General features: G+C 39.5%; 1 protein-coding gene across 2 annotated transcripts in view; it reads left to right on the top strand.

Annotated features, from left to right (window-relative positions):
• Positions 1–17764, top strand: part of uggt2 (UDP-glucose glycoprotein glucosyltransferase 2) — a 381083-nt gene that overhangs the window by 76140 nt on the left and 287179 nt on the right. For both annotated transcript variants that reach the window (XM_072577884.1, XM_072577883.1), the window contains exon 9: positions 13707–13807. In XM_072577884.1, the coding sequence (XP_072433985.1) occupies positions 13707–13807 (101 nt within the window). The remainder of the gene's footprint in view (positions 1–13706; positions 13808–17764) is intronic.

Below are 17764 nucleotides of genomic sequence, written 5' to 3'. Positions count from 1 at the left end.
AATAGACAATAGGTGCAGGAGTAGGCCATTCTGCCCTTCGAGCCAGCACCACCATTCATTATGGCTGATCATCCTCAATCAGTATCCTGTTCCTGCCTTATCCCCATTACCCTTCATTCCACTATCCTTAAGAGCTCTATCCAACTCTTTCTTGAAAGTATCCAGAGATTTGGATACTCCATTACCTTCTGGGGCAGAGAATTCCATATACCCACCACTCTCTGGGTGAAGACGTTTCTCCTCAACTCTGTTCTAAGTGGCCAACCCCTTATTTTTAAACTGTGTCCTTTGGTTCGGGACTCACCCATCAGCGGAAACATGCTTCGTGCCTCCAGAGTGTCAAGTCCTTTAATAATCTTATATATCTCAATCAGATCCCCTCTCAGTTTTCTAAACTCAAGCGTATACAAGCCCAGTCGCTCCAATCTTTCAGCGTAAGATTGTCCCGCCATTCCGGGAATTGACCTCGTGAACCTATACTGCACTCCCTCAATAGCCATAATGTCTTTCCTCAAACTTGGAGACCAAAACTGCGCACAATATTCCAGGTGTTGTCTCACCAGGGCCTTGTACAGCTGCAGGAGGACCTCTTTGCTTCTATACTCAATTCCTCTTGTTATGAAGGCCAGCGTGCTATTAGCTTTCTTCACTGCCTGTTGTACCTGCATGCTTGCTTTCATTGACTGATGTACAAGAACACCTTGATCTCGTTGTACTGCTCCTTTACCTAACCTGACTCCATTTAGGTAGTAATCTGCCTTCCTGTTCTTGCCATCAAAGTGGATAACCACACATTTATCCACATTTAACTGCATCTGCCATGCATCTGTCCACTTACTTATCCTGTATAGGTCACCCTGTATTCTCCTAACACCCTCCTCACATTTCACCCTGCCACCCAGCTTTGTGTCATCAGCAAATTTTCTAATATTACTTTTAATACCTTCATCTATATCATCAATGTACATTGTAAAAAGCTGCGGTCCCAGCACTGATCCTTGCGGCACACCACTGGTCACCGCCTGCCATTCCAAAAGGGAGCCGTTTATCACTACCCTTTGTTTCCTGTCAGCCAACTAATTTTCAATCCATGTCAGTATTTTGCCCCTAATACCACGTGCCCTAACTTTGCTCACTAACCTCCTATGTGGGACTTTATCAAAGGCTTTCTGAAAGTCCAGGTATACTACGTCCACTGGATCTTCCTTGTCCATCTTCAGAGTTACATCCTCAAAAAATTCCAGAAGATTATTCAAGCATGATTTCCCCTTCACAAATCCATGCTGACTCTGACCTGTCCTGTTACTGCTGTCCAGATCTGTCGTAATTTCGTCCTTTATAATTGACTCCAGCATTTTTCCCACCACTGAGGTCAGACTAACTGGTCTATAATTCTCTGTTTTCTCTCTCCCTCCTTTCTTAAAAAGAGGGACAACATTAGTCACCCTCCAATCCGCAGGAACTGATCCTGAATCTATAGAACATTGGAAAATGATCACCAAAGCATCCATGATTTCTAGAGCCACCTCCTTCAGTACCTTAGGATGCAGACCTTCAGGTCCTGGGGACTTATCAGCCTTCAGACCTAACAGTCTCTCCAACACCATTTCCTGCTTAATATAAATTCCCTTCAGTTCAGGTCCTTCAGCCACTATTGCATCTGGGAGATTGCTTGTGCCTTCCCCAGTGAAGACAGATCTAAAGTACCAATTCAACTCTTCTGCCATTTCTTTGTTCCCCGTAATAAATTCACCTATTTCTGTCTTCAAGGGCCCAATTTTAGTCTTAACCTTTTTTCTTTTCACATACCTAAAAAAGCCTTTAGTATCCTCCTTTGTATTTTTGGCCAGTTTACCTTCGTACCTTATTTTTTCTTTGCATATTTCCTTTTTATTTATCCTCTGTTGTTCTTTAAAAGCTTCCCAGTCCTCCGATTTCCCACTCATCTTTGCTATGTTATACTTTTTCCTTTTGTCTTTATATGGTCCTTAATTTCCCTCGTCAGCCACGGCCACCCCTGCCTCCCCTTAGGATCTTTCTTCCTTTTTGGAATGAACTGATCCTGCATCTTCTGCATTATACCCAGAAATACCTGCCATTGTTGTTTCACTGCCATCCCTGCTAGGATATTGCACCATTGAACTTTGGCCAGCTCCTCCCTCATAGCTCCATAGTTCCCTTGTGACTCTGCTAGTAACATCTTGTTTAATGAAATAACTGAAATATTGTCACTTCCGATTCTACCCTCTCCCTTTCAAATTGCAGATTAAAGCTTATTGTATTGTGGTCACTACCTCCTAATGGGTCCTTTACTTCGAGGTCCCTGATCAAATCCGGTTCGTTGCACAACACCAGATCCAGAATTGCTTTCTTTCTTGTAGGCTCCAGTACACGCTGCTCTAAGAATCCATCTCGGAGGCACTCCACAAACTCCCTTTCTTGGGGTCCAGTACCATCCTGATTCTCCCAGTCTACCTGCATGTTGAAATCCCCCATAACAGCTGTCGTAATATCTTTGCGACAGGCCAATTTCAGCTCCTTATCCAACTTACACACTACATCCAGGCTACTGTTTGGGGCCTGTAGATAACTCCCATTAGGGTCTTTCTACCCTTAGAATTTCTCAGCTCTATCCATTTCATTCTTCCATGTTTTATAACCACCAACAGCCGGTACTCCTAGACCCATTATTACATTATATGCGTTGTATGCAGCCACGAGCATCTGTGGAGAGAAATCAGAGTTAATGGTTTGGATCAACTGACCTGTCCTCAGAACAAATTTAAAGCTGTGATACAGGAACGGGGTCTGATTTAATTGCCAGTATGGGAACTTAGCAGCTGAATGATCAACATGACAAATGAGAACTGAATATTAAAGAATATTTGATATTTAGGAGGAACAGTCAAGAAGGAAAAGGAGATAGAGATTATTGATAATAAGGATTGGGATTAGTGTATTAGTGAGAAGAGATCTCCAATTGGAAGAGAATGATGTAGAATCTGGATGTAGCAAAGAAACAGCAAAAGGCAGCAAACATTGGTAGGTGTGATCTATAGGCCATTAAACAGTAGTGGTAATCAGGGACAGTAGAAATCAGGAAGTCTATGATGCATGTCGGAAGAGGAAGGCAGAATCATGAGTGATTTCACTTTGCGTTATTTTGACAAATCTGAGATGGAATTGTTTGAAGATGTTACTAGCAGAGTCACAGTGGAGAAAACCAGTGCGTATGGTGTATTTGTGTTTTCAGAAGGTTTATGATAAATGTTTCACAGAGTTTGGTTGGACTAACAGAGGTGCAAAATATTTCTTGAATGGTGAAGGATTGGAAAATGGTGGCATACAAGCGGGACCTAGGTTTTCTTTTCATAAGTCACTTAACTCTAGCATATAGCTGCAGCATGCAGTTTTGAAGCGAAACATATGTTGCATTTATCTGAAGAGGTATTGATTGCAGAAGCAAAGAGATCTTGTTTCAATTGTACAGTACACTGTTGAGACTGCAACTGGAATACTGTGTACTGTGGTATGCTCGCCTCAGGAAGGATGTAAATGCTGTAGAAAGGGAGCAGTGGAGGTTCATCACACTGATTCCTGACATGTTGGGTCTGTCCTTTGAGGAGGGATTGAGAAGATGGACCTGTACTCATTGGAATTTATAAGAATGAGAGACGATCTCATAGAAACTGACAGTGTTCTTGCAGGATAATAAAACAAAGAATGGTGAATGCGGGAACTCTGAAACAAAAAACAAAACAAAAAAAAACTCAGCAGATCTGACAGCATTTGTGGGAAAAAAGCAATGTTAATATTTCAAGTCCAATGATTCTTTGTCGGAACTGTTAGTATCTAGGAAAATGTGGTACTTATGCTGAAGCTGCCCTTTTTGGGGAGAGTGAGTGGGTAGAGGGAGAATGAGCCCAGGGACAGACAGATATGAAAGGGTTAGCTAAGCAAGGAGATTATGGATATTAGTCCAACAGAAAAGCTGAATAAGTGATACTAAGAAGTGAGAGTAAGAAAATGGGTTAGATGTGCTGTATGTTCTATATTAAGCCTATGATTATAGTTTTCACTGTTTACATTTCTATAAAGAAAAATATGATAAGGACCTTGAAGTCAAAAGTAAAAACACCAAATGTTGGAAGCATTCAGCATGTCCCACAACATCTAGCGAGAAAAATAGCATTTAATGAACAGTCTTAGGTTAATGAACAGCCTCACTGTTGAAATTCTCTCTGTGTACACAAGTCTACCTCATCAGAGTCATGTACATTACTGTCTGAAACCTAATCTGCATTACTATTTTCAGCTTTGTGTCTCTTCACCAAGTTTGTAACTATACTATTACTGTTGCTTTCATAGAAATCCATTTAGCTAATGTTTGTTACTTAACTCTTGTATGAGCATATATGAGATTAACTGCACCATCTTCATTAACACTGTTTCATCGACAAACAAACTAATCAAGTTTATTAGTCTTGGTCTCCCTTCAACTTGTTGATTGTCATTTTTTAAGTGAATTTTAATTTCACTCCAGATTATGATTTTACGTTTCCACACCATGAGAGGTTGCTGATTGTAGGTAACAAGTAGGAACTTAAAACTTATTAATATCTTAAAATCCTAGTTATCATCGGCAAATAATCCAAGCATTTGTTACATTCTGCATGCATACTGAAAACTTTCATCTGTACTTCACCACATGCCTATCTCATATTTCCTCTGCCTAATTCAGTATTCCCTGGCAGCATGTTTTGGATGAGGGAAAGTGTCTTCAAGTTAGATATCAGAAATTCCAAACTGCTGTCTTCAGTTCCAACATCAAACCACTTTTCCTAACCACAGACCCCATTCCACCCCTGGCCAAAGTCTGAAACTCAGCAGATTTTTCACAATCTTCGCATCCGATTTGATCACCTCTTTTGTATCACCCCATCTGATTTTGTTAAAAATTTGATGATACAAAGATTAATACTCAAATGCATTGAAAACCCCCAGTTTTTTGAAAACAGTTTTTTTCATTTTAAGCATGGTAGTAGCACACTGATTGCAAGAAACTTGTCTTCTGGTTTAAATATTTTTGTATCATACACAAAAATTGCTTGTCAAGGGAAATAAGTGAGTGAGACAGTGTTAGACCCCCCCCCCACCAAAATATTTTAAGAAGGTAGCCTAGACCCTAACTTTTTCTTATTTTAAAGGCATATGTAAAGTGGGAGCTCCAGGTGTGATGCAACTAGTCAAGCCGCTCGGCATTAAGCAAAACAGAATTTATTTAAATATAACAGTTGAAACACATTCAAAATAAAGTGCAATTTAGAATAACTGAACTATTGGAACACTTAAATGGCCCAATAGAGTAACTATTACTAAATAACTGTTCAATCCAGTAACGTCCCATAAACACACCCCTTGGTAAAAAGGTAAATTCAAACAGATTCTTATAGGCAGGAGGGAACGACATCCAGAAAAAGATTCAGAAGAATTCTTTACTAAGCTCGCACCTCTCCTGGACTCCAACAGCTTGTGACTGCTACAGCTAAAAACAAAGTAGTAAAAACCTGAACTGAGAGAATTGGCCACTCCCCTTCCATTGTTAAAGTAAACTCTTCAGTAGCTCTGCCTTTATGACCTCTCTTATAAAAAATGAAGGACAACATAACTTCACTAAAATGACAGCATCGTCACACCTACCCCCTTTGTAAAAAAAAAAGTGAACCATCAATATATAAAGATGGCTTCAATTTAAACCCCTCAGTCTAGCACTGTTAGTACACCATAAAACATTAACTAATACAGTCTATTTCAGTCCATTTATTCTTGCCACCAAACACCTCCATCTTTCTTCATCCAAGTCTCGACAATGTGTCAGCAATTACCTTTCCTTCTCCTGCCAAGTGTGTAATTTTCAAATTGAATGGCGATAAAAATAAGCTCCATTTAAACAGTCTAGAATTTTTGAACTAAATTGCTCCAAAACTTCTAATCGGTTATGATCAGAATATACATTTGTCTCAGACACATTACTGGCAACATAAATGTTGAAATGTTGTAACATCAATGCCAAGCTCAAGGGACTCCTTCTCAGTTGGAGAATATTTTGTTGATGAATATTCAGTTTCCTGGTCAAGTATCCGATAGCACTTTCTAACTTCTCATCTTCTTGTCAGCACCAACACCCATATCACTTGCATTGATAGCTACCTTGAATGGCTTTGCATAATTAGATGTGGCTAATACTGGGGCAGTGGTTAACACAGCTTTCAGGCTGTCCAATGCCATGTGACTTTCCTCCATCCACTGAAAGCTTTTGCACTTCTTCAATAAATCAGTGAGTGGAGCAACTACAATGTTAAAATTTGGTATGGATTTCTGATAAATCCCACTCATACTGTTCTCTTTGTTGACGGTATGGTGAACTCCCTAATAACCTTTGTTTTCGTATTCTGTGGAACCACCTCTCCATGTCTGATAACATGGCCCAGAAATATGACTTGGGCTTTGGCAAATTCACCCTTAGCCATGTTGACCACCAAGCCTGCCTCCCGAAGTGGATTGATTAATTCTGCAAATGCTGTAAATGTTCCTTCCATGTTTGACTAACAATCACCAGGTCATCAATGTATACCACACAACTGAGTAATACAGAAATGTGGCTGGCACATTTTTCATACCAAATGGCATGACTTTAAACTAATATAGGGCAAAAGTGAGTACTGCAGATGCTGAAGATTAGAGCCAAGAGTGTGGTGCTGGAAAAGCACAGCAGGTCAGGCAGCATCCGAGGAGCAAGAAAATCAATGTTTCAGGCAAAAGCCCTTCATTCCTGATGAAGGGCTTTTGCCCAAAACATCGACTTTCCTGCTCCTCGTATGCTGCCTGACCTGCTGTGTTTTTCCAGCACCACACTCTTGACTTTAAATTAGTAAAGTCCATTCGGTGTTATGAAAGCTGAAATTGTCTTTGTTGTTTCAGATAAAGGTATTTGCCAGTATTCTCTGAGTAAGTCCAACTTAGAAACATATGTTGCTTGTCCCACCTTCACAATACAGTCTTCCAAATGTGGAATAAGATATGAATCAGACTTTGTAACTACATTGACTTTGTGATAGATTACACATAACTGTTGGGTACTATCTGTTTTTGGCACCATTACAATGGGTGAGCGTTAGTCACTGCAACTCACTTCAATTTTTTAGGACACGGGGTAAACTCTCCTGCTTAATTTAAAACCAGCAACAGAGAAAAGATTTATCCCGTGCAGTAATCTGTAAAAATCTGAGTGGCCAAGAACTATGCAAAGTAAAAATTAACAACTTTATTTCTTAAATTATAACAGAGTAAAATTAATTAATAATTATTTACCATTCCTTATTCTAACCTGTCTGTTACCTAATACTAGTCTGATAAAACTCCCAATTAAGATTTACAAAACAACACTTCTTATCTCAAAACCAGGCAGCTTTAGGTTCTTGTCTTCAGATCTTCCTGTGTCTTCTTTTCTCCTTGTTAGGAATTTCTGTATCACAGGTTACTGATTGAAAATATACTTTTAAGAGAGATACTTTTTTTCAAACAATCTGTTACATGCTAGGTCTTGGCAGTTCTCCTCTCAACTGTTCAATTTTCCACTGGTCTTATACCCCAGAGCATTGGATTGTGCCATTGGCTTTTAAGATTGTAAATATACTCAATTCAAACTTGATTGGGGTATAATTTAAACTGATTGACCAAATTCGAATTTGTTTTTGTCTCCCAGCAATGAATTAATTGAGTTGTTTGGCCTAGTGTTACATTGTTACCTTATTGAGAACAGTTTGTGCTGTGTCCGGTAGTTCTGCTGCTTTTAACTCTCTTAAAGGTATATCCACATCTTCATAACAGATTATATTGTCTTGGAGCATGTTTTCAATCTCTTGTTGAACCTGTGCCAACTTTAGAGGGTTAAGTTTGCAAGGATGTTGCTTAACTGGAACAGCATTTCAAATATCTACATCCTGTATAATTAGGTTAGTACTTCCCAGCTTATTTCCACATGTCTCCCCACATGAGAGCAATAACTCTTTCAGGTCATTTCAATTTTCCTCTGGAGGGTAATTCAATAAGTTATCCCAATTTTTGACAACTTCGTCATTGTCCAATTTACTGTGAGTAATTCCAATTCAGAATCCTCTGAATTTGGTTCTTCACTCTGCGCTGTAACCAATGACACATTCTCCTTTTGCGTTCCTTCACTATCAAAATACCTTTTGAGCATATTCACATGGCACACTCTGTGAGACCTTTTTTCTATCCGGAGTCCATATCAAATCGTTCACCTTACTCAATCTCCTTTTGATTTGATAATGTCCACTAAAACTTTCTTTTAAAGGTTTAACTATCACTGGAAGTAAATTTTATCTCCGTTAGCAAAACTGTGAATGTTTGATTTCTTGGCTTAAAAATGGATTGCTGGAAAAGTGCAGCAGGTCAGGCAGCATCAAAGGAACAGGAGAATCGACATTTTGGGCATAAGCCCTTCTTCAGGAATGAGGAGAGTGTGCAAGCAGGCTAAGATAAAAGGTAGGGAGGAGGGACTTGGGGGAGGGGCGTTGGGAATGCGATAGGTGGAAGGAGGTTAAGGTGAGGGTGATAGGTCAGAGAGGGGGTGGGGGCGGAGAGGTCGGGAAGAAGATTGCAGGTCAAGAAGGTGGTGCTGAGTCTGAGGGTTGGGACTGAGAAAAGGTGGGGGGAGGGGAAATGAGAAAGCTGGAGAGATCTGCATTCATCCCTTGTGGTTGGAGGGTTCCTAGGCAGAAGGTGAGACGCTTTTCCTCCAGGCGTCGTGTTGCCATGGTCTGGCGATGGAGGAAGCCAAGGACCTGCATGTCCTTGGCGGAGTGGGAGGGGGAATTAAAGTGTTTAGCCATGGGGCGGTTGGGTTGGTTGGTGCGGCTGTCCCAGAGGTGTTCTCTGAAATGTTCTGCAAGTAGGCGGCCTGTCTCCCCAATGTATAGGAGGCCACATTGGGTGCAGCGGATGCAGTAAATGATGTGTGTGGAGGTGCAGGTGAATTTCTGACGGATATGGAAGGATCCCTTGGGGCTTTGGAGGGAAGTGAGTGGGGCGGTTTGGGCGCAAGTTTTGCATTTCTTGCGGTTGCAGGGGAAGGTGCTGGAAGTGGAGGTTGGGTTGGTGGGGGGTGTGGATCTGACGAGGGAGTCGCAGAGGGAGTGGTCTTTCCGGAACGCTGATAGGGGTGGGGAGGGAAATATATCCCTGGTGGTGGGGTCTGTTTGGAGGTGGCGGAAATGACGAAGGATTTCAGGAATGAGGAGGGTGTGCCATGCAGGCTAAGATAAAAGGTAGGGAGGAGGGTATTTCAGGAATGAGGAGCTAAGAGTTTCTTTTCCAGCAACACATTTTTAAGCTCTGATCTCCAGCATCTGCAGTCCTCACTTTCTCCAATTTTTGATTTCTTGTCTGCCTCCTGATTCATCATATCTTGTTTTACTTTTAAATGCTGTCTCGCTGGTTCCCCCACTCTGTTTAACTGTTAGCTAAAATTAGCCACATAGTCCAAATACGTGGTCTCTGAATTCTGACTCACCAATTTTTCCTTAATCAATTTCAGTGGTCCTCTCACCTCATGCACAAAACCTAATTCAAATTGACTGAATTTGATTCATTTGGTGCATCTCTAATGGTAAACAGAATAAATGCAATTCCTTTATCCTAATCATCTGGATAGTCTTGAGTATAAGCCCATAACATGGACTTTAAATAATACCTTTTTAATGCTCCCTGTGATGCTGATTGGTATACAGTGGATTTGAATTGTTGTGTTCCAAAGCTATCCACAACTTCGCTGAATAATTTTGATGTAAAATTTGACCCTTGATTTGATTGTTTCTCTGTTGGTAATCAGTATCTGGTGAAAAATTTGAGTAACTCTTCTACAATCCTTTTAGCTGTGATATTGCATAATGGAATAGCCTCTGGAAATCTAGTAAACACATCCATTATTGTCAACACATACTGATTCCCACTTTTTGTTTTAAGTAAGGATCCAATGCAATCAATTAAAACCCTTGCAAAAGGTTCCTTAAATGCAGGAATGGGTGTTAAAGCTGCTGGTTTATCACTGCCTGAGGTTTTCCAATTACCTGACACACACATGATATGCCTGGCAAAATTCAACCATGCCCTTCTGCAGTTCAGGCCAGTAAAATGCTTTTGTATTTTGGCTTGAGTTTTTCTTACATATTAATGACCTCCTACTGATAATTCATGTGCTACCAGCAACACTTCCTTTCTGTAACCTGCTGGTCATACTTGATAAACTTCTGCCCATTTCTCATCTGCCTGAATATGTGATGGTCTCCAGTTCCTTATCAAGACATCATTTTTAAGATAGTACCATTCAGGAATATACTCCAGATTCATTTTCAGTGTATGCTTTTTGGTACAATTGCTTCAGTTTTTCATTTCTCTGTCATAACTCAGATAATTTCTCTGAGCTAAAAATATCCATGTTGTCCTCCACCTGTTCTTGGTTTGTCTCAGCCATTCGATCAAACATGGTCTCTGATAATTCTACTTCAACTTATTCATCTATATTATTTGATTTTTCTTCCTGGTTCAACTGTTGGCTTTGTGACCTTGTTATCACACAGGAAAACTCCCAGGATATACTTCTTGTAATACCTCCGTTGCCTGATTCTCCACTGGCTTTTCAACCATAGTCGGCAGCACTCCTACCTGTGATTCAGCAATATCATTACCAAGGATAAATTTTATTACTGGAGCTGAGAGTTTCTCCAGTACTCCTGTCACCAAATTCTCCACTTTTTACAAGACACTCCAACCTCACTCTATACAATGGAGCACTTCTTGTCTCACCATAAATTCCATGTACTAACACTTTTTCTGGCAATAGTCCTTCTGAGTTACATATCTCCTCATCTTTCTCCATTGAAGATTGACATGATCCCGTATCTCTTAATACTGTAGCTTCTTTACCTGCTGCTCCTGGCCTATATGAGTAAACCTTACCTTCGCAAGGAAATGATTTAAGAAGATCTAGCACTTCCTTCTCACTCAGTTTCTGACAAGGTTGTGTTTTGGTGCAGCTTTTAGCCTCCACTGTACTTTCCTTTACCACTCTAACAAAATTCACTGGCGTATCCTGTTTTCCTATATCTGTCTTCCCAGTGCTTTTTCTAAACCACCAACATTGTGACTTCATGTGGCCTACTTTATTGCAGTGAAAAACCCTGAGCTTTTTAACTTCTCTTTCCCCTTCATGGGTTTCATTTTTACCCTGTGATAAGTTATCTTTATATTTTTAATGAGATCTACTTTCCCTTAACACCTGAGGATTTCTCTGTTCCCTAATTTCTCTCCCTCATAAAATTGAAATTGATGTTGGAAGCCAAACTTTGATTTATGAATCAACTCATATCATTAACCATTTCAGCTGCTAATCTTGCCATTTTCACTGTCAGCTCTTCCATGAGTTCTCAAATCGTCTCTCTAAGGGTGTCATATGTTTGATTTGTTTTTAATGACCTTATCCACCTATCAAAATTACTTTGTTCGATCCTTTCAAACTCAATGTAGGTTTTACCAAGGTCCTCCTTCGATTCCAGAAAAATTATCTGTAGGCTTCTGGCACAAGCTCATAGCACTTAAGATAATTTTCTTGACCTCCTCATACTCCCCAGATACCATTACTGATCATGATGCAAATACTTCACTAGCGCTACCTACCAACTTTGTTTGGATCATCAAAACCCACATGGTCACTGGCCACTTCATTTGTTTAGCCACTTTCCCAAAGGAGATGAAAAAGGCTTCTACGTCCTTCACATCACATTTAGGCAATACTTGGATATATTTAAACAGATCCACAACAGGCCTTTCGCTACACTGGGTGTGCCCATCATCACTATCCTGCTCACTAAGCCTACCTTCTACCTTCACCTCCATCCTTTTCAGCCAACTTTTCTATCTATTTGCCAACTTCTGAAGTTCAAACTTTCACTCTTTCTCTGTTTCCCCTCCCTCTTGTTCCCTTTCTTCTCTTTCTTTCTTCCTTTCTTCTGCTAAGACCTTCCTCTCATTTTTTTTGTTCTGCCAGCGCAACTGCTTCCTTTTCTCTTTACTCTGATTTTAACTGTAATTTAAAATTGTTTCAGTTCCCTTTCATGTTCAAGATACTTCATCTACAATTGAATTCTAGCCGTTTCCAAAGGTTGCGATGGCATTTCCAGCAAATCTGAATGTTGAGCTATTGTTATAATTACCTCTCCTTTTCTCACAGATAAAGTCAATCTCAACACTAGCTTTTCTGCCAATTGCAACATCTTTGCCTTGCTCACCTTTTGTAAAACACTTCTTCCTCCCCAGAAAACCTGTAGTGACTGAAAGAGCCATTACTACACAAAACACTGTTTAAACCAACTGAATTCAACATCTGGAACAAAATGCACTAACACCTACCACTTGCTGCCTTTGAGTCCAACAATGCTAAACCTAAATTGGAATTATAGAATCAATCCCAACAACAGCCTCCAGTATATTATGGACCAGGCTAGACCCTCTCAAAATATTTTAAGAAGATAACCTAGACCCTAAGTTTTTCTTATTTGAAAGGCAGATGTAAAGTGGGTGTTCCAGGTGTGGTGCAACTGGTCAAACATTTTGGCTTTAAGCAAAACAATTTATTTAAATGCTATAGTTGAAACACAAACAAAAGAAAGCAGAATTTAGAATCACTTGATTATTGGAAAACTTAACTGACCTGATACAATAACTATTACTAATTAACAATTCCAATTTAGTAACATCCTATAAACACCCTCTTGGCAAAAGGTAAATTCAAACACAGATTCTTACAGACAGGTCGGAACAACATCTAGGGAGTAATTTCAGAGAAAGTCAGAGGAATTCTTTCCTAAGCTTGCACCTCTCCTCGATTCCAACATCTTGTGACTGCTGCAGCTTAACAACAAACAAGAAAAAGCCTGATATGGGAGAACTGGCCACTCCCCTTCCATTGTTAAACTAAACTCTTCAATACCTCTGTCTTTATGACGTCTCTGCAAAATAACCAAGGACAAAATAAACTTGTTAAAGTGATAGCATTGTCATAGACAGTATACATGATAAATAATTAATGTATATCATTGATGGCTACTGGAATAAGTGTAAGCACAAGGGTTTATTAAATGTGCACCAGAGGAATAGGCTGTGGTTAAAACTACTCCACAAAAGATTTATGAAAAGTTAGTTGAAGAAACCTTGTTTGAGGGAAGTACTTTTGAAATGAATTATAATTATTAATTATGTAACAGTATATTTTACAGGATTGGGGAATGGATGTATCTATATAGATAGATGAGGATGTAAAAATGAATATGATTTTCAAAGTTATGTAGTGAACTGAGAAACATCTGTTTGTACACAATCCTTTAACCAATCATGCTGTACAACAAAATTTGCTTTCTATTCTCCATTGCAAAGCCCCTTATGCACACTCAAACAGAAAAACTGTGAACAAGAAAGAAAGAACGTTGGCTGATGTTAATGCCCTCCTTCACCCTGTGCCTCCCTCGCCGACAGATATTTCCTTCTTCCTGCCTACTCCCACCACCTTGCATACTCTTCAATCCTCTCTTTGCCTCATCTGTGTAACTGTTGTATTGTTCTTTTAACAGGCAGCTATATCCTGATTTAACAGGCCAGCTGAAAGAATTAAGAAAACATCTTATTGAAAGCACTAATGACATGGCTCCGCTGAAAGTGTGGGAACTTCAAGGTATAACTTCAGTCTGGTCTTCATTCAGTTGGATATTTTATGGATTACAGCTAAATAAAAAGTGCTGATGTGACATATTTTGTTACATAAGCGAAGTGAAAGTCATTTAAAATCAAGTGCATATTCACAATTGTAGTTTTACTATTCATGATTTGGCACTTTAATTTCAGGATATATTCTATAGTACAGTAATCATTTTGGTGACTGGCTTTTGAAAATGCGCAGGCTTCATTTTGAGTGTTTAATAGACCAATAAGATCTCGGAATTAAGGTATAATGTGCTGCTTTTTTGACCTCAATGTTTCAGATTCTTTTTAACGGGAAAAATAAAAAGCAAATTTTGAAAAGATACCATAAAGTTACAGGCAAATTGCAAAATAGTGTTTTATACATTTCTCACTTGATTGAATTTTAAGTCTAATTGTGTGTCACCCAATAATTTCATTTCTTTCACCAGAAAGTTGAAGGAGTACAATATGTTGCATGTTATTTCATAGTATTGGCTAACATTGTAATCTTCAATGGGTTAATGTACCAGTGAAATCCAAGTAAAATTCGACTATATGTCTAGAATTTTTCACCTTTCATTTGCAGTCCACTGGTGCCTCGTATCATCTTATGGAACAAAAACATAAATTGCTGGAAATACCCAATATATTGGGTATTATCTGTGGGGAGGGAACATTTGGGGCTGATGACCTTTCATCAGAATTGGAAAATATCAGAGATGTGATAAGTGTGCTGACCTCATTGAGGTGAATCTGAGTCAGATAAGTAATGATCAAAGGTTCGCAGGAATAATTTAACTGCATCATGTTGAAGAAGAGAGAATTTGAATACAGTTGAACTGTATTCTCATAAAGTATGAAGGTAGGACAAGCAAATCCAGGGCTGCTTCTGTTAATGAAAGAGAAATTAAATTGGAGAAGGGAAACCATGTTTATGAAGGAGGTTAAGTGGATTGGAGAATTGGAGAAACATTTACAATTTTTTTTCAAACAGTCTGCCTTGATGATAACAAACTCATTCATGACATGTAACTTCCTTTAATTCCTTACAAAGCAGGCATTTATATTTGTAATCTCACTTTCAATACTAAGGAGCACTTGGAGCTGTCAATGGTGCAGTTTATGGTGTGGTCATCTATTAACATAATATACTGGCACACAAAAATTGAGACAATAATACTAATCATAATCAAAATTACACTGAACTCAAGTTTGTACCAGTTTTTATTTCTAAATGTCATGATAATGTTAAATGCCCACAAATGAAATGGTGTTTATGTGAAATAATATTGAATAGATTGGTAATAGGGTGACTATTTACACCATGCCCTACTCTGTGCCTAGTCTGAAGTATGAAGTTATTTTCATTTTTTTGATTTGATTTATTTGTGCTCTTATATTGCTTCAGTAGATGACCACATCATAATCTAATTTAAAAGATGATCACACCGTAAACTCATTTAAGCATAAGTAATTTGGCAGTACAAGTAACAACACAATTGATACGAATAAACACATGATAAAGCTGTCTGACCATGTGCATTTTGAAAATGAGGCGTTTGGTTCAACGTTAGTGGGCCTTTGTCCCACATCAAATGCAAAGAGATATTTGTTGAGTTAAAACTCCAGTACTTGCAGCTATGCCACCACAAATCTGTATCCACCGAAGACAGTAAATCCTTGAAGGTGTGCGAGCTCATCTAGTACTTGTGGAATTCTGAATAACTTGTTCAATTTTCACATGGAACATGATTGTCTGGCAATGTTGTGAGGTCTCAAGTCCACCGGGGCATACATATCAGTGAATGTGACAGAGGAACTGCAATAGTTGTCCTGAACAAAGGTGATTCTATCAAAAAAATGCATGCCCATTCTTAATTACAGGTCCAAACTTGCATCTGCTGGACCCGCCACTGTGCATAATCATATGGCCTTAATGGAAAGCAAGCTAAAAAGGCATTTTTAATAAGCAGTGAACTGCTAGGTGATATATATGATAGGTGTAAAAACTTCAAACCTTGGATATGCTGGTTAATTTAAAACATAATTTAATGCAACTAATAACATTTAAAGAGTACAGTACACAATTCTTGCATGCCTAGCTCCCTATTTCAACTGCTCCATCTTGTGCAGATTACGCACTCCTTTCTTGATTGGACTAGCAGGTCACATAGCTCCTCTGTCATCTTAAAAGGGACCAACTAACAGAGTTTATCCTTATGGCTCACTGCATCTGTGTATGAGTGATTTGACTAAGACAGGAAGCTCTTGATTTGTTTGCCCTATTTTTCTCTTTTGAGATAATATATATTGATTGTGCTCAATCTTGTTTCCTCTTTGAAAGTAGCCCATTGTTCAGCTACAGTTTTCCAAGCAAACTTTGGTCCCATTCTATCCTGAATTTTATGGTACAGTGATCACAGTTATATAAATTTTCCACCACTATCACTGATCAGCTTGATCCACCTCATTCTCATGAACCAGATCTAGCAACGCCTCCTTTATTGTTGGTCTGGGCAGACATACTGCTGTAGGAAATTCTCCTGAACACAATCTAGGAATACCTGTACCATGCTGCCCTGTAAAGAGGAACCTTGATTATCCGAATAAATTATTATTTGGATAATCGATTTTATCTTAGTCAAGGGAAGCAATGCTGATTTAATGCTGTGCTCTACCAGAGAATTTGTTTAAAACAATAGTTTTAAAGTATTGAGGGCAAGAGACCACAGATTTCACATGATGGACAAAATAAAACAATGAAAACCCGAGAAAATTTGTTAAAAATGCTGCAGTAGTTAGCATTTGGCAAGGAGTGGTGAAGACCACAGTAAACAAGGTTCTGAACAGCTTCTACAATCACAAGAGCATTTGTCAGTTTCTGGAAACTCAGTGTCACAATAGAAAGACAGAACCCTGTCTCGTGCACACATTTACATTCTCAGCCATTTTTTTCATGAATGGCCTGGTAAAGTGACGGGATTACTGTAAAACACTTACTTTTGCAAAAGTCTGTGTAACAACCCGTACCTAAAAAATATCCAGTCTCTGATGCTTGAGCTGCTTGTGTTTCTTTGTTTTTGCCAGCATTTTCACATCTTCTTCAGTACAGGTGAATCGAATACACTTACCTCTTTGTGTAACGTTTTTGCAGGACCTTGAAATCTTCTTCAGATAATCTGAAATTTGGATAATCAGTATTTGGATAATCGAGGTTCCTCTGTACATGGGGAGACAAGATGCTAATTGATGGGATGTTTCAGAGAACACCTCCGGGACACATGCACCAATCAACCCCACTGCCCTGCGGCCGAACACTTCAACTCCCCCTCCCATCTGCCAAGGCCATGCCTGGGCCACCTCCACCACCAAATTCTAGTCACCCGATGCCTGGAGGAAAAACACCTCATCTTCCTTGGGACCCTCCAATGTCAATTTCAACAGTTTCCTCATTTCCCCTCCCCCCACCTTATCGTACATCCAACCTTCCAACCCAGCACAGCTCTCTTGAACTGTCCTGAACTGTCCTCTCTTGAACATCCTTCCCACCTATCTGCTCCATTTTCCAATCTAACGTATCACCATCAGCCCCACCTTCATCTACCTATCACATTCCTAGTTACTTTACCCCAGCCCCACCTCCTTCCCATTTGTCTCTCAGCCCCCTTGCCCCCCCCGCCCCCCACATGTGCGTGCAAACACACGCACACACACACCCACCCTCCTGATGAAGAGCATATGCATGAAATGTTGACCCTCCTGCTCCTTGGATGCTGCCTGATTGGCTATGTTTTTCCAGCGCCACATTTTTGACTATAATCACTGTCCCTGTCCATATTAATGAAATTCAAGCCCCTCATTATACTCAATTAAGTTCCATTTGAAATTGCCTGCAAGTTTTTCCTCTGAATGAATTGGGGTGGAATTAGAGTTCGGGTGAGGATTAGGG

This window comes from Chiloscyllium punctatum, chromosome 9 (assembly GCF_047496795.1).
Source record: "Chiloscyllium punctatum isolate Juve2018m chromosome 9, sChiPun1.3, whole genome shotgun sequence".
In the NCBI taxonomy this organism is placed as follows: Eukaryota; Metazoa; Chordata; class Chondrichthyes; order Orectolobiformes; family Hemiscylliidae; genus Chiloscyllium; species Chiloscyllium punctatum.
This window is presented reverse-complemented; position numbering and strand designations above follow the sequence as displayed.